General features: G+C 40.2%; 1 protein-coding gene across 2 annotated transcripts; it reads left to right on the top strand.

Annotated features, from left to right (window-relative positions):
* Positions 1–25,023, top strand: TERF2 (telomeric repeat binding factor 2). 2 transcript variants are annotated; one of them, XM_049864395.1, is made up of 10 exons: positions 1–478; positions 585–680; positions 1,426–1,556; positions 10,607–10,693; positions 11,664–11,810; positions 13,323–13,429; positions 16,325–16,711; positions 21,150–21,235; positions 23,396–23,436; positions 23,878–25,023. In XM_049864395.1, the coding sequence occupies exons 1-10, from the start codon at positions 109–111 to the stop codon at positions 24,034–24,036; spliced, it is 1,611 nt and encodes a 536-aa protein (XP_049720352.1). In that variant the 5' UTR covers positions 1–108; the 3' UTR covers positions 24,037–25,023. The 2 variants fall into 2 exon arrangements, with proteins under 2 accessions (XP_049720352.1, XP_049720350.1); XM_049864393.1 differs by having other exon boundaries at positions 23,393–23,436.
* Positions 25,024–25,106: the final 83 nt, after the last annotated feature.

Genomic DNA, 25,106 nt, shown 5'->3' with positions numbered 1-25,106 from the left:
GGCATTGCGCCGGTACACCGGGAACTACGGAGTCCGAGAGGTGGCCTGGGGCTCTACATTCCTTTCCCTCCCAAAAGCCCGCGGGCGGCTCAGTGCACGGTTCACATCATGGCCGCCGGATCCGGGACGGCGGGTCCTGCTTCCGGATCGGGCGTCGTGCGTGACCCATCGGCGTCACAGCCGAGAAAGGGGCCCGGCGGCGAGAGCGCGCGGCGATCGGGCACGATGGCGGGAGGAGGCGGGAGTAGCGACGGCAACGGGCGGTCGGCGGGTCGGCGGGCATCCCGCAGCGGCGGGCGGGCCCGACGGGGGCGCCACGAGCTGGGGCTGGGGGGCGCCGCGGAGCGCGGCGCGGGGGAGGCGAGGCTGGAGGCGGCGGTCAACCGCTGGGTGCTCAAGTTCTACTTCCACGAGGCGCTGCGGGCCTTTCGGAGTAGTCGGTATGGGGACTTCAGGCAGATCCGGGACATCATGCAGGGTGAGGGCCGGCCGGCGGAAGGGGGCTGAAGCGCGGGGGATGGGAATCCGTGAGGACCGGGTGCCGGGGCTGGGGGTCGCCGAGTCAACGATGTCTTCTTTCCTAGCTTTGCTTGTCAGGCCCTTGGGGAAGGAGCATACCGTGTCCCGGCTGCTGCGGGTTATGCAGTGTCTGTCTCGCATTGAAGAGGGTGAAAATTTAGGTATGGCTGTTTTTGTGTTTTTCTTTGGGCTTACGTAGGGTTGTGTTGTTGTTTTAAAACTTACATCGGGAATTGAGGATTCGGGGCTAAGGTGTGATATTAATATTTTCATCGCGGTGGTCTTTTTTCATTCTACGACGTGCTTGTTTTCTGGCTCTAGTTTTATTCAGTTAAGGTTCTCTTGGTTGCTTTTCTGTTGTTTTTGTGTTTTTTTTGTCTCACACCTGTTTCCTGCTTGCTCCAACTGTTCTGTTAGCTAAGGTGACTTATGTTAAGGTAGACATTTTTTCCCCATGGTAGACTTTTTTCTGGTATCTGAGCACACTTTATTTCTGAATTCAACTTGACAGCTGTGTAACAAACTGTCTTCAGTTTCTGGCCACTTGGACCTGAGAAGTATGTGTGTATCCTGAAATTTAAGAGGCAAATGCGTATGCTAAAATATATTTTTATTTTTTTACCCTTGTTGGAAAGTGTTAAAAAATGGTCACTTTATATTCATTGATTTCATTCATTGGATTCTACCTTTTCCCCACTTCTCCCAAAAGTTGAAGTCCGTGTTTGTAAGCCTGTAGCCAGCATGTCAGCAAATTAAATGCAAATCCTATATGTTTGCATAAACATACATATATAGATAAATATACATATATACATGTTGTGGTATGTGGTATATATACATATACATAAGTGTAACGTTTTCACGGCCTAAAAAATTGCTTAAGGTGAAAACTGCTCTTTGTCCTAGATTGTTCCTTTGATATGGAGGCTGAGCTCACACCCCTGGAATCAGCTATCAATGTGCTGGAGATGATTAAAACGGAATTTACACTGACAGAGGCAGTGGTCGAGTCCAGTAGAAAACTGGTCAAGGAGGCTGTAAGGATCTGTTTTTACTTTTCTTTTGATAAAAATTAGAGGTCTTTGAGGATACAAGTGCTTAATTTTTTCTGTGTGGGGTGGAGGAGAAGCAGGGATGATTGGAGCATGTTCGCATACTCACGTACACACACAGATGTTATCTCTCTAGGCATCCCCTACCTCCCATACTTGGAAAGCACCATTAACGTCAAGTGCTCAGCCTTTGAGATTTTAGTCTCTTCCATGTGACCCTACCAAGAGGGGCTGCAGTACACAAGAAGTGGGTTGGCATTGAAGATTGACATTTCAGAGGTTAGTGAAAGGGCTAGAAATAACTATGGCATAGGGTCATCCTTGTTTATCATAAACCAAGGAGAATAGCTGGGGCCTTGGAAAATGTGGGACTGACTTTGTGCTATTATTTCTTGCAGTTGTCTATTGAAAGAGAGGCCTAGGAAGCATTCCCTTTGAGCAGAGAGATTAGAGTCAGAGATGCTGGGATAATCAGCCAGCTAGAAAAAAAGTAATGGTAGGAGGCTGGCATAGGCAGCGTTCTTGAAACCAGGAAAAACGCTAGCATAGGAATTTGGGACTATCAAACTGTCATGGCCCAGGTGGCTTCAAGTAGTTGAACTTGTTTTCATCTAAAACATAGATGTGGCCATGGGAACTAGCCAGGAGGTGGAGATCATCGGGGGCCATCTTAGAGACTGATCTCTGAGTTATTAAATGATACTTTATTACTTAAGTCATCTATTTTTTTTTTTTTTTTTCAATTTCTCATTTAGAGTCATAGACTGCGTTAATGGTCATTTTTGGGACAATAACATGGGATGCTTAGTCTCAGTGAGGCTTTTTAATGCATTTAAGCTTTATGAAGTATCATCATTTAAAGTATATTAAATTTTTTTTTTTTTTAAGTATATCAAGTAAGTTATTTGTTACTCTAGGAGTTCACAGTGTATGGTCTGGAGGTCTCTGGGACCCTTTCAGGCGATCTGTGAAGTTAAAACTGTTTATGTAACAATTGTAAAACACTGACTTTTTCACCACATTGACATTTGCACCGATAGCGCAAAAGCAATCATCCTTGAGTAAATATCTTACTAGTATTTTGCGTGGTAAAATGAGAAGTGCACGTAAAGCGTTCTGCCGCATAGCACGACGTGGTTGTCTCGTGGAAAAGCACGCGTGTGATTGTTTGAGTTGTAAGTTCAGCTAGCTTTTTTTCTTTGTTTTAGTTTTTTTTATGGAGCACCATTTTTACTTGAAAGAACGACTGACAAACTTTGATTATTCAGACTCAGGTTTTTGGCAGTAATTTTATTGAAAATGAGCAAAGTGAACCTATCACTTCAAGGAAAATGATTAGCGCTTTTTGTTGTCAGTGACAAAATTCAGGCTTTTCAATGAAAATTATAATTTTGGCAATCTTGTATTCATGAGCTTGATAGCTTCCCAATGCTTAGACTTTTCTGATGAGATTGGTGATGATATTAATAAATATGATTTTTAAAAGTATTTTTAATGAATATGTCAACATTTGGAAGAGCTGCATAATTCAGTCAAGCCGTATTTTCCTAATGATCGCTGCACACTGTTTAAAAATCGTTCATGGGTAAGTGCAAGGTAGACTAATGGATTTTGACGTAACAGTGTGTGAAAAGTTTACTTGTCAAGGCTTGGTGTAGAATCAAAGAAGAAAGTCTACAATTGTCTGAAAAGACTATTGAAATACTCCTCTCTTCCAAATTCACATCTGTGTAAGGCCAGATTTCATTATATACCTCAACCGAAACAAGATATTACAGCAGAATGAATGTAGAAGCAGATATGAGAATCCAACTGTGTTCTAGTAAACCAGACATTAAAGACATTTGCAAAAATGTAAAACAATGTCATCCTTCTCATTAAACTTATGTCTTAGAAAATAGTTATTTTTCATGAAAATGTTACTTATGTTAACATGTAATGAGTTTATTGTTATTTTTAATGAATTAATAAATGCTTTAAAATTTTCTCAGTTTTCTATTTCTGATACAGTAAATATCAACAGATATGTTGTTGTTGTTAGGTGTCATCAAGTCGGTTCTGACTCATGGCAACCCTGTGTACAACAGAACAAAACACTACCCAGTGCTACACCATCCTCACAGTTGTTGCTATGTTTGAGCCCATTGTTGCAGCCACTATGTCAATTCATCTAGGTGAAGGTCTTCCTCTTTTTCGCTGACCCTCCACCTTACCAAGTGTGATGTCCTTCTTCAAGGACTGGTTCCTCCTGATAACATGTCCAAAGTATGTGAGACAAAGTCTTGCCATCCTCACTTCCAAGGAGCACTCTGGCTGTATTTCTTCCAAGACAGATTTATTCAATCTTTTGGCAATCCATGGTATATTTAATATTCTTCGCCAACACCATAACTCAGAGGCATCAATTCTTCAGTCTTCCTTATTGATTGTCCAGCTTCTGCATGCATATGAGGCAATTGAAAATACCATGGCTTGGGTCAGGCGCACCTTAGTCCTCAAACTGACATCTTTGCTTTTCTTCACTTTAAAGAGGTCTTTCGCAGCACATATGGCCAATGCAATATGACATTTGATTTCTTGACTGCTGTTTTCATGTGTGGTGATTATGGATCCAAGTAAAATGAAATCCTTGACAACTTCAGTCCTTTGTTCATTCATCATGATGTTGCTTATCGGTCCACTTGTGGGGATTTTTGTTTTCTGTATGTTGAGGTGTAATCTGTACTGAAGGCTATAGTCTTCGATCTCCAGTAAGTGCTTCAAGCCTTCTTCACCTTCAGCAAGCAAGGTGTCATCTGCATATCACAGGTTGTTAGTGAGTCTTCCTCCAATTCTGATGCTGTGTTCTTCATATAGTCCAGCTTCTAGGATTATTTGCACAGCATACAGATTGAATAAGTGTGGTGAAAGCACACAACTCTGACGAACACCTTTCTGATTTTAAACCATTCAGTATCCCCTTGTTTTGTTCGAACAACTGACTCTTGGCCTATGTACAGGCTTCCCGTGAGTGCAATTAAGTGTTCCAGAATTCCCATTCTTTGTAATGTTATCTATAATTTGTTATGACCATACAATCAAATGCCTTTGCATAGTTAATAAAACACAGGTCAACATCTTTTTGGTATTCTTTGCTTTTAGCCAAGACACAACAGACACATAACCTACATAAACAAAAGCTTTTGGGGGTCCTTATTAACATTTAAGAGTATAAGGAATCTTGAGACCAAAAAGTTTTTGAGAACTGCTTCTACAGGATGTTAGTTATGTTGAGACTACATTGGTTTTCTTTTCATAACTAAAAGATTGCTCAGTTAGATTTCTTTGGAGAATAGGAGAGGACAATGTGTATGACAGGATTCTGGGGAAGCATTTAATTTATAGCATTCTCTCCTGTACCTTTGATGACAGCACCTTCATTTTCTTTTGGGGCCTTACCTCATTTTATGGTCTTGGTGGACCTGTAAATCAAGGGACTCTGCTCCTATCTGGGGAGCTGATGCATCAGACACCATCTCTTAGGACTTTAATTCTTGAAACGAAAAGCTTTATCAAGGCTTTTTGAACATTCCTACTTCCCAGAACAGCCTGGTGTCTTTCTCTTTCTGTTTTAATTTTTTTGTGTGTGTTTCTTTTTTATTTTACTTTTTAAACTTTTCAGTTCTGTGAGTTTTGGCTTTCTCTTCTTTTGTTAATATGCCTTGCATGTCCCCTGAACTATCTCACCAGTATTGAAAATCTATGCTTGGAATTTTCTTTTTGTTAACCAGAAACCATTGCTATTGCTTACACTCTAAGAACCGTAACAGTTACATAAGAGAAGAAACTACTTATTTTTGTAACTGCCAAGTGAAAAAGCAGTGGTTCATCTCTTTAAAAAGAAAAAATTCACAGGAAATTAATATACAGCTTTAAAAGATAAACTCATAGCACAAACTTTGGAACCAGATTTTCAGTTTAGATTTTGAAAGCTTTCAGGTTTTTCTGTTTTCACAAATTAAATATAGTAGGACCTGTGGTACAGTTCTAGGGAAGATGAAGTAAGCATTTCCTCCCACCTCTCTTACTTAATGCAATTATAAATCCTGGACAGAATGCATGGAGCTGCTGTCTGAGGACTCTGAAAAGTAAGCAGTAGTAGACAAATGGGAAAGGAGATCAGAATTTGAAGTTCTGCCAAACCATTGATGAATTTACCATTTTTTATGTCCGGCTTGGACTCAAAGGCAGCCTGAAACTTGGAAGTGTTCTCCAGGTGTGAACAGAAAGAGCTCCAAGAGATGCCCTCTCTTTCTGGTCTGAGAAGCATGAAAGGAACCTTAAGGGTCAGAGAAGGTGAGAGAAATCCCTCTTTTTTTTTTTCTTTTTTCTCGTCCCAGCCTTCAGACCTCACTGGCAGCAGTGGTGGCCCAGTGATGACGGTGGCAGCTGGGAAGACACCTAAAACTGGAAGAGATAACTCTTTCTTTCTTCTCAGAGGAGTTGTGACTCCCCAGAACTTGGGACAAATCCCTGTTGCTTTTTTCGCTCTGTCCTGCCGGTGGGCTGTGGATGCGGATGCAGTTGTGGAAGTGCATGGCTGACTGGGGACACAAGCCCAGGAAGCAAGGCTGGTTCAATATTTGAAAATTGATCAATTATCTACCATATTAGTCTAAAGAAGAAAAATCACATGATCGTATCAGTTGATGCAGAAAAGCCTTTAACAAAATTCAGCATTAGTTCATCATAAACACTCAGCAAACCAGGAATAGAAAGGAGCTTCTTCAACCTGATAAAAATTATCTACAAAAAGCTTGCAGCTAACATCATTCTTAATGGTGAAAGACAGAATGCTTTGTCCTAAGATCATAATGCAAGGGTGTCCATTTCACCACATCTATTCAGCATGATGCTGGAAGGCCCAGCCAGTGCAATAAGGCAAAAAAAAAAAAAGAAAAAGCATACAGATTGCAAAGGAAGGAATAAAACTGTCTCTTTGCAGATGACATTGTACAGATTATCCCATAGAATATACAAAAAAGCATCTGTAAATTTATCAAGGTCAGATCAAGGTGCAAAAATGAATTGTATTTCCATATACTAAACTAGCAATGAACCATTTGAAATGAAATCAACAAAACAATGCCATTTACTCCAAAAAAAGGAAGAAAAAGAAATACTTAGATATAAGTCTAGCAAAACATGCAGGAACTGTATGTGGAAAAACAAAATGCTTATGAAAGAAATCGACCTAATGGAAAGACATACTATGTTCATGGATTGGAAGACAATATAGTTAAAATATCAATTCTCTCCAATTGATAAACCAGTTTAATGCATTTCCAGTCATAATCTGAACAAGATTTTCTATAGGTACAGACTACCTGATTTCAAAATTTATGTGAAAAGACAAAGGAACAAGAATAGCCATTTTGAAAAAGAAGACCAAAGTTAGAGGACTCTAGTACCCAATTTTAAGAATTACTGTAAAGCTATAGGTCTCATGAAAGTGGGGTATTGGTGAATGGATAGACATACAGATTGGAGGAGCTGAAAGAGAGTCTAGAAATAGACCCCCAGAAGAGTCTGGAAATAGAAACAAATAAGACAAATTGATTTTTGACGAAGATGCAAAGACAGTTCAATGGTAAAGAATTATATGGAAAAAGGATAGTCTTTTCAACAAATGGTGTTGAAACAATTGGACATCCATATGCAAAAAAATGAACCTTGACTTAAAACACATCTTTTATGTAAATTAAAATGAATCATAATAAGTCTTTTAGAAGAAATAATGAAAAAATTATTATGCCCTGGGATTAGGCTAGTTCTTAGATATAACAACAAAAGTAATGAATACTGGACTTCATCCAAATGTAACATTTTTGCTCTGCGAAAGACATTGTTAAGTAAAACACAAGCTGCAGACTGAGAGGAGATATTTGCAAGTCAAGTCTGATAAAGGACTTACATCAAAAATATATAAAGAACTCTCAAAAGGCAACAGGCAATCCTATAAAACCCTTTGTAAAAATGGACAAAAGACTCAACAAAGAGAATATATGGCAACTAAGCATATGAAAAAATGCTCAATATTTAAACTAAAACCACAATGAATACCAGTACATACCTATTAAAATGGCTAAACTTTAAAAATATTAATACCAAGTGCTGGTAAGGAAGTAGAGCAACTGGAACTCTCATTACTGATAATGCAAAATGGTACAGCCACTCCAGAACAGTATATTTCTTATAAAGTTAAGCATATACTTACCATGTGACCTAACAATCCTACCCCTGAAGAAATGAAAACAAGTACTTGAATGTTTTAGTAGCTCTAATAATAATCACCAAAGTGTCCTTTAGTAGGTGAGTGGATAAACAAACTGGAGTGCATCCATGCAATGCACTACTTCACCACTACTCAGTGGTAAAGAAGAATGAACTATTGATACCACAACAACATGGATGGATCTCAGAGGCATTATGCTGAGTGAAAGAAGCCAGTCTAGGGCTACATCCTTCAAAAAACAAAAGCTACATACTGTATGATTCCATTTATATGATATTCTTGAAAAGACAAAACAATGATGGAGAAAAGATCAGTGGTTGCCAGGGGTTAGAAATGGAGGAAGGGTGTGACTACAGAGGGGTAGCACAAGGGAAGTTTCTGGATTGATGGTTTTTTATTCTCATTATGGTAGTGATTACAGGAATCTGCACATGTGTTAAAACTCAGAGTGTATACCCCCTAAAAAGTTAATTTTACTATTTGAAGAAGAACAGCATCAGGGTTGGAGGAAGACTCTTTAACAGCCTGTGATATGCAGATGACATAACCTTGCTTGCCGGAAATTAAGACAATTTGAAGCAGTTAATGATGAAGACCAAAAACTACAGCCTTCAGTATGGATTATGCCTGGACATGAAGAAAATGAAAATCCTCACAACTGGATTGATAAACAACATCATGATAAATGGAGAAAAAGTTAAGTTGTTCAGAGTTTTATTCTCCTTGGATCAACAATATCCATGGAAACAGCGATCAAGAAATCAAATGACATTGCATTGGGCAAATCTGCTGCAAAAGGCCTCTTTAAAGTTTTTAAAAGCAAAGATGTTACTTTGATGACTAAGGTTCACCTGACCATGGTATTTTCAGTCACCTCATATGCGTAGAAAAGCTGAACAATAAAAAAGGAAGACAGGAGAAGAATTGATGCATTCAAATTGTGGTGTTAGCGAAGCATACCGTGGACTGCCAAAAGATGAGTTTAGAAGAAATAACAACCAGAATGCTTCTTACAAGTGAGGATGGCGAGACTTCACATTACTGTTATGAATTGAATTGTGTCTACCAGAAATAATGTTTTGGAATCCTAACCCCTATACCTGTGGATGTGATTCCATTTAGGGATAGGGCTTTCTCTGTTACGTTAATGAGGCCATATCAGCGTAGGGTTTCTCCTAAACCTAATCACTTTTAAATTAGAAAAAGAGCAAATTAGACACAGAATTTAACAGAGACCGGGGAAGATAGATGCCATGTGAAGATCGCCAAAGAGCTGAGAAACGCCTGGGCAACAGAAACTGAAACAAGGATCTTCCCCCAGAGCTGACAAAGCCTTTCGCTATAGTCAGTGCTCTGAATTTGGGCTTCTAGCCTTCTAAACTGAAAGAATAAATTTTTATTCTTTTAAAGTCATCCACTTGCAGTATTTCTGTTACAGCAGCACTAGATAACTAAGACATATTTTGGACTTGTTGCCGAGGAAAGACCAGTCCTTAGAAAAGGACATCATGTTTGGTAGAGAGTCATTGAAAATGAGGAGAACCCTCAGTGAGATGAACTGACACAGTAGCCACAGCAGTAGACTCCGACATGCCGACGATCCGATCGTGAAGGCGGCACAGGACGAGGCAACTTTTTGTTACACAGAAGACTGCTGTGGGTTACAGCTAACCTGACAACAACGCCGGCTTCCTTTTGTCCTGTGTGCTTGTGCTGAGCATGTTATGGTCGGAATCACCAGAAATTAGGACTTAATAGATTTCTGTGCTATTTTGCCTTTTTAGTCTGTATCTCCTTAAACATTTCTTCCCTGTGAAGATTGAAAATATTGCCCAGTTTTCCTTCTGTTTTTCGTATGTGTGGTCTTTTTTTTTTTTTAAAGAATCTATTTGTCTATTTGTATCTCTCTTTTTCTTTGAGACCAGATTTAGGGTACTTTATCCTGTTAGATTAAATGCTCACACCTTTTAGTTGGTTTTTCTAATATTTTCAAATGTGTGTATATATTGTTAAAATTTTCTTTTTTAAATTTTCAATCACTGTTGTTTTTCCTCTACATGTATTCTCTCAGGGCTTCTTTACAGAAGGACTCTTCTTTTTATCTCTGACTGATGAGACCTTCTCATCCTCCTTGGAACTTTGTCTTCTTTGCTGCCTGTAGATGATCTGGGGCTGCTAGTCTCCACAATTGCCTGCACACTCTAACTGAAGTTGCCAGCCGGGTTTATTATAGGGAGAGGCTGAGTTAGTTCTTCTGCAGATCTGGCCTCAGGTCTTTCCAGAATGGAAGGAGCTCTGTGGTCAGCAAATTGCTTATTTTTTTCACAGTATGCTCCCCCTAAAATTACATCAAAGCTTTTGCTTACAAAAGAACAGAACTAGTTGTGAACTTAGAGGTACCTAGAATAACTCTGGTCCATTTTGCCTTTTCTTAGGTGCCCTATTTGAGATTGGGTACATGGTCCACAATGCAGGGGATCAGATTTTTGCTGTATCAGCCATTTTAAAAAATCCAATGTAACGTTGAAATGCTACTACCCTACAAACTAACAGGCAACTTACCTTTGTGCAGGGTTACAGTTACAATGCTTAAATTAATAAATGTTAGTGTTTAAATGCAAGAGTTTGGTATAATGTGAGAAAGCTCTTGGGTATGTAAGATTCATTTGTACTTTTTAGTAGTTTATTTTGCTGTTTGATATTCTGATTACACCTGCCATTATTACAATAGTAAAAACAAGTTTTTTTCCCCCTTTTGTAGGCTGTCATTATTTGTATCAAAAACAAAGAATTTGAAAAGGCTTCAAAAATTTTGAAAAAACATATGTCCAAGGACCCCACAACTCAGGTAAATATGATAAATTTTCACTTTCGCGACTTAAATCCAACTCACTGCTTTTTGTGGGGAAGTAGGGAAAGGGTTCTTTGTAAGGAATATTATCTAAATATTTAACATCTTTTATACCCAAAGATTGTTAAATTGGCACCAAAAATGTGTTTTTCATTAGACGAATTTACGTAAATCATCTACTTGCCCCATTCCTGTCTGGTTTCTGACAGAACATTTATTTAAGCGCTAGGCACCAGATACTAAGCTAACAAGTTTTGTAACATTTCTAACCTTGCTTACATACTATAAATGCTGATCCTGCAGACTTGAGGGGAATCTGCCTTGGTAAAAACTCAACACCTCAGTTTTCTGGTGTCAAAAGCTCTGTCAGTACCTGCCCTTTGTATTTTTCTTTCTTTTAAAATTTAAAATTTATTTTTTGAAAAGGTAATACAGGTACATAATACAAAATTGAAAAGGAACAACAAAAATTTAGTAAAAATTCTGCGACCCTTACCTGTGTAGTTTTCCTCCTCAGAAGCAACCTGTTATTTTTTTTCTTTTATTCTTTCAGAGATAGTCTATGCGTATGCTGCAAGCAAATGTGTGTGTGTGCATGCGCACACACGGACACATGCACACGGTCATTTTTCCTGTTTTCATAACACGTTACAGCATATCGTGCACACTTATCTTGAACCTTTTTTAAATTTTTTTTTTAACTTAATTTATGCTGGAGATCATTCTATATTCGTTCACAGGAAACTTACTCAACTTTTTTTTTTTTATAGCTACATAGTAACACATTGTGTCCGAACCATTATATATCAACCGGTCTTTTGTGTTAGGCTTCTCTCCCTATATGTGTGACAGTGATTTTCACTGGCAGTGTTGTAAAAGCTCTGATAGTGTTCTTTCTCGACTCGTCATCATGGAATTTTTACCACATTCTCCTTTCTCATGTTGCAAATATTGGTCCTTTGTGTAGAAGCTAAGGAATGATCTCCTGAACATTATCCGTGAAAAGAACGTGGCCCATCCTGTGATCCAGAACTTTTCCTACGAGACCTTCCAACAGAAGATGCTGCGCTTTCTGGAGAGCCACCTGGATCACGCAGAGCCCTACCTCCTCACGGTGGGCCTAGCCTTTCCTCTCTGCCTGTAATGGTCATGTGCTTTGAGCATGTGCAGGGACAGCTCTTTTCAGAAGCTTTTTGAAAAGAGTGAATGTATGAAAAAGATTCTAAATTAATAGTCACTGTCTTCCTTAATTAAATGCCTTAAATATGCAGAAGCAGGATCCTGGCAGAGGCAAATGGGACACATCTGGACTCCCTCCCCTCACATTTTTACTTCCTTTACATGTGATTGATCTGTTATATTTAAAGTGGGAGAACATTCACTTATAATTGATGCTTCCCCAAAAGAGGTGAAATTTGAACTGAGCTTTGGGAGGAAGAGAGTAGATGTGGCATGACAGTGTTGTTAACAGCAAAAAGACAAGGCTTTGGAGAAAAGTTGTGATTAGAAGTATCAGGTCAGCAGAGGCCAAATGAAGATATTCTTTAATTGGATAAAAGAGATAAACATAAAGAACAGAAGCAGGGAGCCTCTGGGCAGCCTGTGGAAAAATCAGAACCCAAGCTGTCCTAGATGGTGTGCCATAACGGAACACTGGGCGAGAGGATTTGGGCTTCTATTTTTTTAACCAGGATTTTGAATATGCTGAAAATATCTTATCTCATACATGTATAATCTGCCAGGCCCATATTAGGATAATGTCAGTGATCTAGCAGTGATTTTGGAAATCTTAAATTACTTGAAAAGCAGATAGTTTGGAATATTCTGGGAGCAAGTGTCAGGATATTTGAGCCTGGCCTGTTCATTTGCATTCCAGGTAACTGAAAAACAATAACCTTCCCCTATTGATATGTGAGGCTAAAACTCTCTCTGCTCTTAAGACATCATACCCAAACCTTACAGATATACATGTGCGAACTGGAAAAATACTAGACAGACTGGACATGTATAAAACTTAAGCCAGAGGGTGACAAATGAACAGTTGGTGTTAGAATGAGATTGGCCTACTGAGGGCTTTTACGCATGTTATAGGCAAGAATTTCCAAACAGTTGATACTAAGGCAAAACACATTTGTGGAAATACAATCATTGCCAGTTCTATACACAAACTAGAAGACATAAATATTTATTAGTTACCCTAACCAAAAACATTTTTTGAGTCTTGTATATGACACCAAAGACATACATTCCTGGGTGAGGGATGAAATTGGTAGGATGGAAGAAAAGAGGAAATGTGGAGTAAAATCATGTAATTATTGGATGTCGGAAAGATTAAAGAACTCTTGAAATGTCAAGATGGTTAACACCACTCAAATAGAGATTGTCTTTAATAGAGAAAACTGTGAACCATTTTTGGAGATGTTACTGTTTTTCAAGGAAGTAAAGAAGGAGAAATTTGAGACAATTTTAAGGTCTCTTCCTTTTTACATCCTCCTCCAGTTTATGACTAGATTCTATTTGTAAGTGATCTTGTTTGCGTATTGAGTATGTTCATGGTGAAAGAAGCAGAAAATTATAGTGAAATTCTGTGACCTCCCTTTTCCTGATGACATTCTTCCTTCCTAAGATGGCCAAAAAGGCTTTGAAATCTGAGTCCGCTGCCTCAAGCACAGTGAAGGAAGATAAAGAGCCAGCACCAGAGCCTGTGGAAAAGACACTCAGAGAACCTACAAGGTGAGAGGGATGCCCTTTTGTAATCCTGTGTGAAACATGGGGTTAATCAGTTGGAAGCATAGTGTCCTTCTCAAAACAGGATCAGTTCTCTCAGTGACTTGGCCTGTTGACATGTTACTGGGTTACTTATACAAGGCTCTGTGGGAAGTATAGAGCACACCCTGGGAAAATGAGAATATTGAAAAGAGGATGTCTGGGATCTCTTCTAGAAGTCCCTCACTGGCTCTTGCTCAAAGATCCTTTCCTTCTGTTTCTCATTCTTGCCTCGTACATATCTACTCAGTAGTTCCCTCTGGATACATGATCTCTTAGTACACTTGAGAAGCAGTACTCAGATCTGTGAATCAGATTCCCAAGACCAGTTGCTAAAGTAGGGGGTCACAAGTTTAAATGCTTTTGGGGAGCCTGGCAGAAAATGTACAGGAGGAAAGTGGACCTAGGATGAGACAGTCTAGAGTGTGGGACTGTATGAACCAGAGAGGGGATGCTTTTTCAGCTTCATGTGATTGTCGCTATGTAGGAATGTCTGAGGATACCCAAACTTCAGTTCAGATATTTATGGGACATTTCCCAATTTCTGAATGATGTTAGTCCAATTTTTAAAAAAAAATTTATTGTGTTTTAGGGGAAAGTTTGCAGCACAATTAGTTTCTCATTCAAAAATTTATACACAAGTTATTTGGTGACATTGGTTACAATCCCTGCAAGGTGTCAAAACTGTGCCCCCTTTCCCCTTCCACCCTGAGTGTCCGTTTGTCTAGGTTTCCTGTCCCTTCCTGCCCTTTTGTCTTTGTTTTTGGGCCGATGTTGCCCACTTAGTCTCGGATACTTGTTTGAACTAAGAAACATGTTCCTTACGTGTGTTATTGTTTGTTTTAAAGGCCTGTCTAATCTTTGGCTGAAAGGCGGACTTTGGGAGTGGCTTCAATGCTGAGTTAGCAGGCTGTCCAGGGGCCATAATCTCGGGGGTTCTTCCAGTCTCTGTCAGGCCAATAAGTCTGGTCATTTTTGTGAATTTGAATTTTGCTCTACATTTTTCTCCTACTCTGTCCAAAACCCTCTATAGTAATCCTTGTCAGAGCAGTCAGTAGTTGTAGCCAGGCACCATCTAGTTCTGGGCTCAGGCTGGTGGAGGCTGTGGTTCACGTGGTCCATTAGCCCTTTGGAATGATATTTTCCTTGTGTCTTTGGTTTTCTTCATTTTCCTTTGCTCCAGGCGGGATGGGGCCTATAGATGGATCTTAGATGGCCGCTCACAAGTTTTTAAGACCCTAGACACTACTCACCATAGTAGGATATAGAATATTTTCTTTGTGAGCTGTATTATGCCAATTGATCTAGATGTCCCCCAAGACCACGGTCCCCAGCCCTCAGCCCAAGTAACGTGTTTGGATGCGTCTAGGAAGCTTCTATGGCTTTGCCTTAGCCAAGTTGTGCTGACTTCCTCTATATTGTGTGATGACTTTCCCTTCACCAAAGTTGACAGTTGTCTACTACCTAGTTAGTGAGTTCTCCTCCCCACCATAGTGACCATCAAAGGTAGTTTTTTCCTAATTGTAAACCTTTTCTTGGTTTTCATAATAGTGGTCTCATACAATCTTTGTCCTTTTGTGATTGTCTTATTTCACTCAGCATAATGCCCTCCAGATTCATCTATGTTGTGTGGTGTTTCCCAGAGTCATTATTGTTCTTTGTCGTTGCATAGTATTCCATTGTATGTATATACCATAATCCATTCATCTGTTGACATGCACTTAGGTTTATTTCCATCTTTTTGCCATTCTGAATAATGCTGCAGCGAACGTGGGTGTGCATATGTCTGTTCATGTGACGGCTCTTCTCAAGGATGTATTCCCAGGAGTGGGATTGCTGGATTGTATGGTATTTCTATTTCTAGTTTTTTAAGGAGGCGCCATTAGTCCAATTTAAAAAAAAAAAAAAAACTTCACATAGGTTAGGCCAGTGAAACACATCTGCCAGCTGGGTTTGGTATGCAGGATGCCAGTTTACTCCTTTCCTAACAGTTTTTACTTAAAGCGTATTAACCCATTGCCAAAACCCGTTGCCATCAAGCCGATTCCAAGGCATAGTGACCCTACAGGACAGAGTATAACTGCCCCGTAGGGTTGCCAAGGCTATAAATCTACAGATGCAAACTGCCACATTTTTCTCCCGTGCTGTGGCAGGTGAGTTCGAACTGCCGACCTTTCAGTTTGCAGCCAAGCGCTTAACCACTGCACCACTAGGGCCCCTTTTAAAGGATATTAGCTGTTTCAAATGATAGATAAACTTTATTTTTAAAAGGCAGTTTCTCATTGTTCCAAGACTGCAGGACATACTCCTTACTCTGAGAATTCTCAAGATCCTGTTCATAAGTGTACTATAGGAGAAAGGGGCAGAGTGGAGACCAGCGTTTTACTTCTGCCACATGAGGGTTGGATGGGGATGGCTAGGAGAAGAGTCTAGACTTCAGGGTGGGATTGCTGGATTATCATTTGGTTGCCTAGGTGGATTTACAGTTGCTAAGCACTACTCAGGGTTCTTACATAATAGAAAACATTGTTTTAGAGGGTTAGACTGGCACATAGGCTAAGGAGGCCTCTGGAGGGAGTACCATTGCCTGTGGTTCCTTTAAGGTTTTTACTTAAACTTGGAGTTTAAACTCCATAATCCAACTTATACATCACATTTAAAGCGTTTATTTATGGTTGTTGTAAGAGGTATTTATAAATAAAGGTTGTGTTAATCTCCCTCTTACTTTTTTTTTTTTAATGGAGAGTCCTCAACTTGAGTCCTCTGAGTCTAATTTGAAGCTCTTCACACTTTGAAAAAGCTGTTTGAATGGTTGAGCATCAGCCGTCATGAAATTGATCTTTGCATGTCTCTCTTTTTTAGGGAGCTACAGAATACTCCAACCACCTTTGGGATTATGACTCTGAAAGCAGCTTTCAAGGCCCTATCCAGTGCGAAGGATTCTGAGGCAGCCTTCTCAAGACTAGACCAGAAGGATCTGGTACTTCCTAATCAAGCATCTCTACCATCCTCAGCCCTCAAAAACAAGAGACCAAGAAAAAATGAAAGTTCAGCCCCTGCTGAATGTGAGGGTGGCTCTGAACTGCAGCCCAAGGCCAAGCGCATGACAATAAGCAGATTGGTTTTGGAGGAGGACAGCCAGAGTATTGAGCCCAGCACAGGCCTCGACTCTTCCCAGGAGGTCGTTCCAGCATCACTATCCAAGCCTGCCGCACTCAACCAACCCCTTCCCAAGGAGAAGAATCTCAAGTATGAAGAACCTCTTTGTAGCAGTTTTGGGGCTGGTTGCTGGTCCTGGTTGGGCCTGGTATCACTTCCATGAACGAAGTAACCATCAGCTAAGTTACATACCACCAAGGCTTGCTCAGACTGTTAGAATGTGACTCAGGAGTCGGGAGTGATGACATAGCCATCCTTGCCAATTCTGAAGCCCCACGTGTGGGCTTCCAGGCATTGCACTAGGGTGTGAGTGAGAATGGAAAGGTTTCAGAGCCTCCTACTCATTTTTTAGGAAACTTCTGAGTGTCCTGACTACTAAATACTAATCTTATTTGTTAAAAGAAATTTGCTTGAATTGGGCCATGTTACACTTTCACTCTTAAAAGAGTCTGATGTTAACAGTTTTGCACCTTTTACTAATCTACATTCTGCTAGGTACTGTGGGGCAGTGTTTAGAATGCTTAATTTTGTTTCCCATAATATGACCACAGCCTGGCTTTGAGTTTTGCTCCCCTCTGTGTTCTGTTGTGGATCCTTCTCCCAGACAAACTGGTCTGCTTTCTCTCTCTGGAACATGCTGTGTTTGTTTCTACTACTGGACCTTTGCTTCTTCCCATTACCCACATTGGACTGTCACCCCTCCGTCATTACTTGTCAGATTCCCATTTGTCCTTCAGAGGGAAGAGAAGCTGATATTGATGAAGTGCTTTCTGTGGGCCAGCCACTTTCATAGATTATTGAATCTCTACAATCTACAATCCTAACGCTGTGAGGTGATACTTTCGTCCCATTTTATAGATGAAGAAGGCTCAGAAAAGTTACTAACTTATCTAAAGTGACACAGCTTAAGAGTGGCAAAACTGGCCTTTGGGACTTTTAAGTCAAGTCAGTCATGATACAAAAGCCTATGTCCCAAACACCACATACACCAAGCTGCCTTTCTTAAAATTCTTCCTCCATGAATGCTTCCCTGGTCACCTTTGCTGTAGGTTGTCCACCTTCCTGGACTCCCAGAGCTGTTGCCATCTGTGCCACTGGTCTGTGTTGTAGTTGTGTGGGGACCTATTCTCTGGCATGTGTGTGCTAGGTCCCCTGATGGGCTGCGACTTCTAATAAGTGGTTTATACTCAGGCACAAATTGGCACTATCTGTACTACTGCCTGCATTTGGAAGTCAGTCTTTTTACTAGCAGATAAGCATAGCTGCTGGGCAGTTTTATTCTCATTAGATACATGATCTCATTTACAATCCTGTGAAATGTAGGTATTGCTCCTATTAACAGATCAGGAAGCCTGGGGGAGAGGGCGTGATCACAGTGGTCTTGTAAAGGATTTGTGAAGGTCTGTCCTCTCATGTGCCAAGGGTATGTAATGAAGTGTCATGGGTACTTTCAAGTGAGGGTTGGGAAAATACAGCCTTTGGGCTAAATTCATCTGCTCCCTGTTTGCATCAGTGAAGTTTACTGGATCACAGGCATACCTATTCATTTACATATTGTCTATGACTGGTTTTGGGTAGTTGTGATAGAGATAGTATGGGCTGCAAAGCCAAAAATATTATCTGGCCCTTTACAGAAAAAGTCTAGTGACCCCTGCTCTAACAGCAGTTCATGCGAGGTGCCCTGGGAGCTCAAGGGAAGAAGACCTGAGACTGCTCAACAAAGTTGTAGGTGGTGCAAACCTGGCCTTGAAGGAGGAGTAGGAGGTCATCAAGCATACTAGGGGCAGGGGATTCTAGGCAGTGGCGGCTGATTTCATAAAGGCATGACAAAGCCTCATATACCCAGAAAATGAAGGGAGAAAAGTATGGATGCATAGATGGGCCAGATCTGGAGTTTCTGTCTTATTCTATCATTCAGAGATTCTCAAACTGGGCTTCATAGTATCACCTACAGAATGTTTTTAGAAATACGTATTCCCAGACCCCCGACTACTGCATTAGAAAGGGGGGGAGGTGGCAGTGTTCTGGAGTCTACTTTTCTGAATATGCCCCCAGATAATGCTAATGTAACTAATCTAAAAAGTTGATGGATGCCACCAAAGGCTTTGAACAGGCAATGGCATCTGCTTTGTACTGGAGGAAGGGAGGGAAGGTGGTTGGAGACTGATGCCTGGTATGGAGTGAGGGTCTGGAAGAAGTCGTGTGAAGAGTCAAGAGGAGGGAAAGGCAGGATTAGGGCTTATCACCTGGAGGGTAGGGGCCATGACTAACAGATCTTTATATTCCCCACAGCACCTTGCACATGGTAAGAGTTGAATAGATACTGACCAAATAATAGGTCTGGGTTCTTCCAGTTTAAGGGATGACACCAAAACTTCTGTAAGAGGCCAGAGAGCTAATATGTTTATATGGCTTTATTTGCCACGTAAGATCTTTGTCATGCAAGTTTTTTTTTTTTAAACCCTTCAAAAACATAAAAACCATTCTTAGTTCAAGGGACTTAGAAAAACAGGCAGCCACAGGCTATAGATTGCCAGTCCCTGCCAGGCTGTTGCTCATCAATTCTAACTTAACCAGTGAGGAGTGTTAGGAACACGAAGTGACCTGACTTGCCCAGGACCACATAGACACCTAACGGTTAAGATTAGAACTCAGATCTCAGCCCTTTACATGACAAAAATCAAGAAAGGCAGTCAACACAACACTGTCATATGAAAGACTTCCCCAAAACCAAAGCCTATGCAGAGGTAATCAATGCAGAGTTCAGAGAAGGGAGCAGTTACTAAAGTGATCTTAGAAGATTGTATGCAGAAAGAGGTTACAGCCACTCGTGTGAACATGACTGACTAGAGGACACAAGCTACAATCAGTTGTATCCCAGCACTTGGACAAGTACATAGAAAACTTAAACTGTAACTCAGTCTGACCTTTGGAAGTAGAAATTAACAAAGCTAATATACTGTAAAGGGAAAACCTCTTTTTTGTTTTTTTACTTTATCTCAAGTAAACTAATTTTTCTCAGGAATAACATCTGGGGGTATGATTCAAATTAAAAACAAAGGGAAGTAAATAGTCCACCATTTGTCTCAGCTGCTTGGTTAGGTAATTTTATGGCAAATTTATGGAACTCAAGGAATTTTTTCAAGCAGCACCTATGTACTGCTTAAGCAAATTGCTTTCATACTTGCACAATTCTCAGACAGCCTTAAAGATAACAATTCCTTTTTCATAGGGTAGAACGGAACAGAAATCTGTATCTGCTCTCTTGGTCAACTTTCCAGGTCATTGTGAGCTTTGTAGATTACTTAAAACTTTTAATACAGACACGTTCTATGTTTTGTAAAAGATGTTATAATTCTGAGGTCGAATCTGTGCAGTGTTCTGTCCCCAGGGCAGTTGTATAGGTATATGTTTAGTGTTCAGAGTCATTAATCAGGTAAGCACAGTCAAAGTTGAGTAGAAGAGATGAGCTATAATTTTAATTTCTTTAATAGTTGGGGTTTCAGATTATTTTTTACTCTTTGGGACTTTTTTGTCTATACCAAAGTACTTAATGTTTCATGTTAACAGGGAGGATTCTTGTTTGCGTATTATTCTAATCTTTGATGGTATAAATTCTTTGTACTTCTTTGATAATCCCAGTATTAGTTTAGCTAATATTTCTACAGCTCATTTTAGGGTATGTGCTAGGTATTTGGGATATACAAATGAAGATACGGCCCCTGCCTTCAAGGGGCTTATCGTTAGGGGTACACTGTGAAATAATAGTTTAATAAAGTGTAAGTCTTGTGCTACAGGGGCAGCAAAGGCGAGTGCTTTTTGTGTGTGCTTGGGTAGATAGTGAAGTCTTTGAGGATGATGGCCTTGAAAGATAGGATTTTTTTTGGCAGGTAAGGGAATCCCAAGTATGGAGGGAGGCAGGAAAGTACAGAGCTTATTGAAGGACAATGGAGAAAAGCAGAGTGGCTGCTATGGGTGTGGCCAGGGGAGTTAAAGAGAAGAAGGGCCTCCATGGTGGTAAGGCAATGGGAAGCCATCCCAGAATAGAAGAGGGATATGATTTTAGGGTAGTTCTAGTGGCTTTGGAAAGGGAAGGAGCTAATGGTAGTTGAGAGCCTAGGGTAATAACGGTTAAAGATAGCATGGGCTTGAACTAGGGGAATGGGAAGGGAAAGATCAGTCTGGGGATAGAAATAGGGCAGGTCTGTGAAGGAAAGGGGCTTAGTAGCACCACAGTTTGTAAGGTAGAAGGATGCTGAGACCTGTAAAAGAGTTAAAAAAAAAAAAAAAAAAAACCAAATTTTGAGGGGGCAATGAAGTATTTGGTGTTGAGTTTGCTGGGAGGTCCTGTAGTCTGGGGAATGTCCAGCCAGCTTGTGGAAAAGGACATTGGATTTGGGAGTTGCGTGTGGGTGAACGTCAAATGTGGTCACAGCAAGACAAGGAGGATTGTGAGCCAAGGGCAGAATATGGGCAGGCCCAGGGTGAATTTGTTTTATACCTTGTCTTCTTGTTGATCTCCCCTCAGAGTACCCAAAGGCAAGTGGAACAGCTCTAATGGGGTTGAAGAAAAAGATACTTGGATAGAAGAGGATGAACTGTTTCGAGTTCAGGGTAAGCGAGGAGATTCTTAGCTTCTCCTTGACCCTTGCTGAAATATACATGCATATTATTGTCACATGTTAATGTTCCAGAAACTGCATCTCCAATTAGAAAAAGTTTAAAAGATTGTTGACCTCATTTTGATTCATAAGGAGTCAGTTTTATGTCCTTTCTCTTTAAACAATGGAGACTCTCGAAGCAGTACTTTATGTTTAAAGAAAATTCTTTTATTTAATAAAATCTATGGTATTGTAGTTGATGTCCTTCTTAATGTGGTTTATTTAGAAAAGGTAGAAATGCCTTCCCCTGCATTTCTTGTTAAAGTAAAATATGTTTTTACCAGTTTCTACATAGGAATGTCTTTTTCTGAGAAATTTTACTTTTCCATAATTAATACCAAATGTCATAGCATTTGCATTAAAATCTCTCCCACTACTTACTTTACATCTGAATGGAAAATATCCAAATGCTAAGCATCAGTTTTGGGGGTTCTGTAGGAGCCGTGGTGGCGCAGTGGTTAAGCACTGAGTTGCTAACCAGAAGGTTGGCAGTGTGAACCTACCAGTTGCTCCATGAGAGAAAAGACCCGGCCATCTGCTCCTGTAAAGATTACAGCCTAGGAAACCCTATGGGGTAGTTCTGCTCTGTTATGTAGGGTCACTATGAGCTTGGATCATCTTAATGGCACATAATAACAACGACATAGACTTTTTAACATAAACAATGGTAACCCTTTGCCAATCCCAAAGGTTTTGTCCCTGAAAAGCATCTTCATTGGCAGAAACATACATGGCAAGGTCAGGATCACACAGAAAATGGAAGTCAACAGAAAAACAATAAAAATAGCATTAAATGTTTAAAAACAGTAAGATATTAAAGTTCTGGAAACATCCATCTCCAGCGCAGTACGGATTTGTTACCTTTAGAAATCTGCTCCCACTATGATATGAAACACTTTCTTATTTAAAAATAATCTGCTTCTCAAAGTATCCTCTTCCTGATGAGAAGACATTGCTGGGACAATGGCGTTTGCTAAAGCAGATGCTAAAGCAAGTTTCATGCTTTTGCAGCTTTGCCTTTTCTTACGGCTTTTTAAACAACTCTTGATGGCTTGGAATGGCACGTCTTTTATACTTACACACCCTCCTGTAGCCCACTGGCCTTTTAAAAAAATTATCTCGGTGCATGTTTTGTTTTGTTTTTTATTGTACTTTAGATGAAGGTTTACAGAACAAACTAGTTTCTCATCAACAGTTATAGTACACACCTGGTTGTATGACATTGGTTAACAACCCCACGACATGTCAACACTCTCCCTTCTCAACCCTGGGCTCCCTGTTACCAGCTTTCCTGTTCCCTCCTGCCTTCCAGTCCCTGCCCCAGGACTGGTGTGCCCGTTTAGTCTTGTTTTGTTCCATCGGCCTGTTCAATCTTTGGCTGAAGGATGAACCTCAGGAGTGACCTCATTACTGAGCTGAAAGGGTGTCCGGGAGCCATACTCTTAGGGTTTCTCCAGTCTCTGTCAGGCCAGCAAGTCTGGTCCTTCTTTTTGAGTTAGAATTTTGTTCTGCATTTTTCTCCAGCTCTGTCCAGGACCCTCTATTGTGATATGCATGTGTTTTGAGACCTGATCTCTTACCCATATGATGAGAAGATGGAACTTGAGCAGATCTTGCATGTTTCGTGGGAGTGGGAAACAGTAGTTGCCTTGTTCTTTTGTTTAGGGAACTGAACCAAGTTGTACTTACGTAAAATGATCAGGGATTTGAAAATTCTAGTGTAAAACAATAAAACCGTGTTACTTCAAAGCAGCCATTAACAAGGGGTTATTAAGCAGAAATTATACATACACATAGGTTTAAATATCACAATCCCTCAGTAATTTTAGAAGATGATGTTGGTTTTGTTAAAGAAACTGAAATCCATCATAATAGACATTTTTTGAATTGCTGTTTATAAAACACTTGCTTTGTACAGATTCCCATGGGGTAAAATGACTGATGTCTTGCAAATTAAAGATAAAAAGAAACTATCCTTTAGTAGTGTCCTTTCTCTTGTCAGTGTTTGTGAAATTTGAATTGTTTTCCCTTTGGGAACACCCTGTGTCTTTTTTTGTGGTTTGGGCAGAGTTAGGAGCTCTGAAATGAGTCTACTTTTAATGTTTTTCAGCAGCACCTGACGAAGAGAGTGTAACCAGCATAACAAAAAAACAGGTAATTTAAAAATTCTCTTTTCTGATCTGTGGGGTAAAACAGAGGTAAAGTCAGTCCCCATTTCTAGGCATAGACTACCCACGTACTCCTTAAAAGTCTGTTTTGAGAGTTTCATATAATCCGAACTGAGTTAAACAGCTGTCCTCTGGAGGAAAAACCTAGGACAGAAGCCTGACACACTTTCTGAACCACGAACATCACATGTTTGAAATTTTAAAGACAGAAGTGATTATTAGTTGATGAAATGACAGAGACATTGAAAATCATTAAAGGCCCAAATCCACAGTGTTAATTGTCACGTTTTACAAACAGAAACCCTGCTTTAGGGCTCAGGTTATGCTCTTGGATTCTTCTAGGGTTCTTGATTTTTCTCCAGTTTATTGGAGAAGCTGTGAATAAGTGGGTAACCAGCTTGTGATGAGGCTCGATTTTCTTTTGCAGAAGTGGACGGTAGAAGAAAGCGAGTGGATCAAGGCTGGAGTGCAGAAATACGGAGAAGGAAACTGGGCTGCCATTTCTAAAAATTACCCATTTGTTAACCGAACAGCTGTAATGATTAAGGATCGCTGGCGGACCATGAAAAAACTTGGCATGAACTGAAACAGGCTTTCATTTCCACGCATTAACAGGAGCATGGTTTCTAATAATAGCCCAATAGTCTGCTGTTTCTTTTGGAAGCTGGGCTGGGATGAGAATTCTGGGAAACCTCCTTCTGTGTGAGGGAGGCCCCAGTTCCACTTCAGTGCTGTTGGAGATCATGGAGCTAAGAAGCAAAGCCAAGCCTACCCCATGTCCTTGGCAGAGAATACAGGCGCAAAGCTTGTATATGCCAGAGTATCATTAATATTCCCCTCTTTAGTGGTTTGCTTGAATTTAAATCCCCAGTAATCAGTAGAACCTTCTCCTAAGAAATGGTGGAGTCTATTAGGAGCCACATGACTCCATGACCTGTTAAAACCAGCAACACGAGCATTTTTTGGAGTGAACTCGTTCCAGGTAAAACTTTGGCCTTCTGAAGCAAATACAAAGGAACTTCGTTTGTCATGAGCCCAGACTGATGAGAGACCAGGCCTTGTGGAATCAGGAGTCCCTTACAAACCATTTAGCCAGCTGTGACATCCACACCTAGACCTGACTGCCTTGGCATTTGCTTTTAATATTTCCTGGGCTACATAGGAAGGTTTAACCTTCACTTCCCATGTGGTTGAACCAGTGTGTTTTTTGGTAAAATGGTGATTGTAGATAAGCTTAGCTCCCTCTCTCTTCCCCCTATCCTCCCTGACCAGTTCCCTTCCTTATTGCTGGACTTAAAAACAACCTTGATTGAATATAAATGCCTAATTCCATTCTTTATGAAATGGTTACTTCTGCCTGATTCCCTTAATTGTGCTGTGTTAGTGTCTTGCACTGGAATTCAACATTCCCTTCTTTTTTTGTACTTTGTTGTGCTTGCTGTCTCTCTTGGACATCCTTAAAGACTGTCTTTTTAGCAAAAAAATTTCAGTAAAGTGTTTTCTGTAATCTTTTTTTAAAAGATGAGAATTATTGTCTATAACTTGTAGCATTGTTCATTAAAGTCTTGCTTCTCTCAGATTTAAGTAGTTGTTTAATTGCAGCATAGCATGTGTCAGCAGATGGGGGTAGCAATATCTTGAACAAGTTTTGTGGAA

Source organism: Elephas maximus, chromosome 21, assembly GCF_024166365.1.
Source record: "Elephas maximus indicus isolate mEleMax1 chromosome 21, mEleMax1 primary haplotype, whole genome shotgun sequence".
Classification (NCBI taxonomy): Eukaryota; Metazoa; Chordata; class Mammalia; order Proboscidea; family Elephantidae; genus Elephas; species Elephas maximus.
The sequence above is the reverse complement of the archived record's forward strand: the minus strand, read 5'-3'. Positions and strand labels throughout refer to the sequence as shown.

Bases quoted from the DNA above. Each gene is read 5' to 3' on its own strand.
- TERF2 (XM_049864393.1), top strand. From the start codon at position 109: ATGGCCGCCGGATCCGGGACGGCGGGTCCTGCTTCCGGATCGGGCGTC. The intron at 21,236-23,392 runs GTAAGCGAGGAG...AATGTTTTTCAG, and splicing joins TGAACTGTTTCGAGTTCAGG to CAGCACCTGACGAAGAGAGT. The intron at 23,437-23,877 runs GTAATTTAAAAA...TTTCTTTTGCAG, and splicing joins CCAGCATAACAAAAAAACAG to AAGTGGACGGTAGAAGAAAG.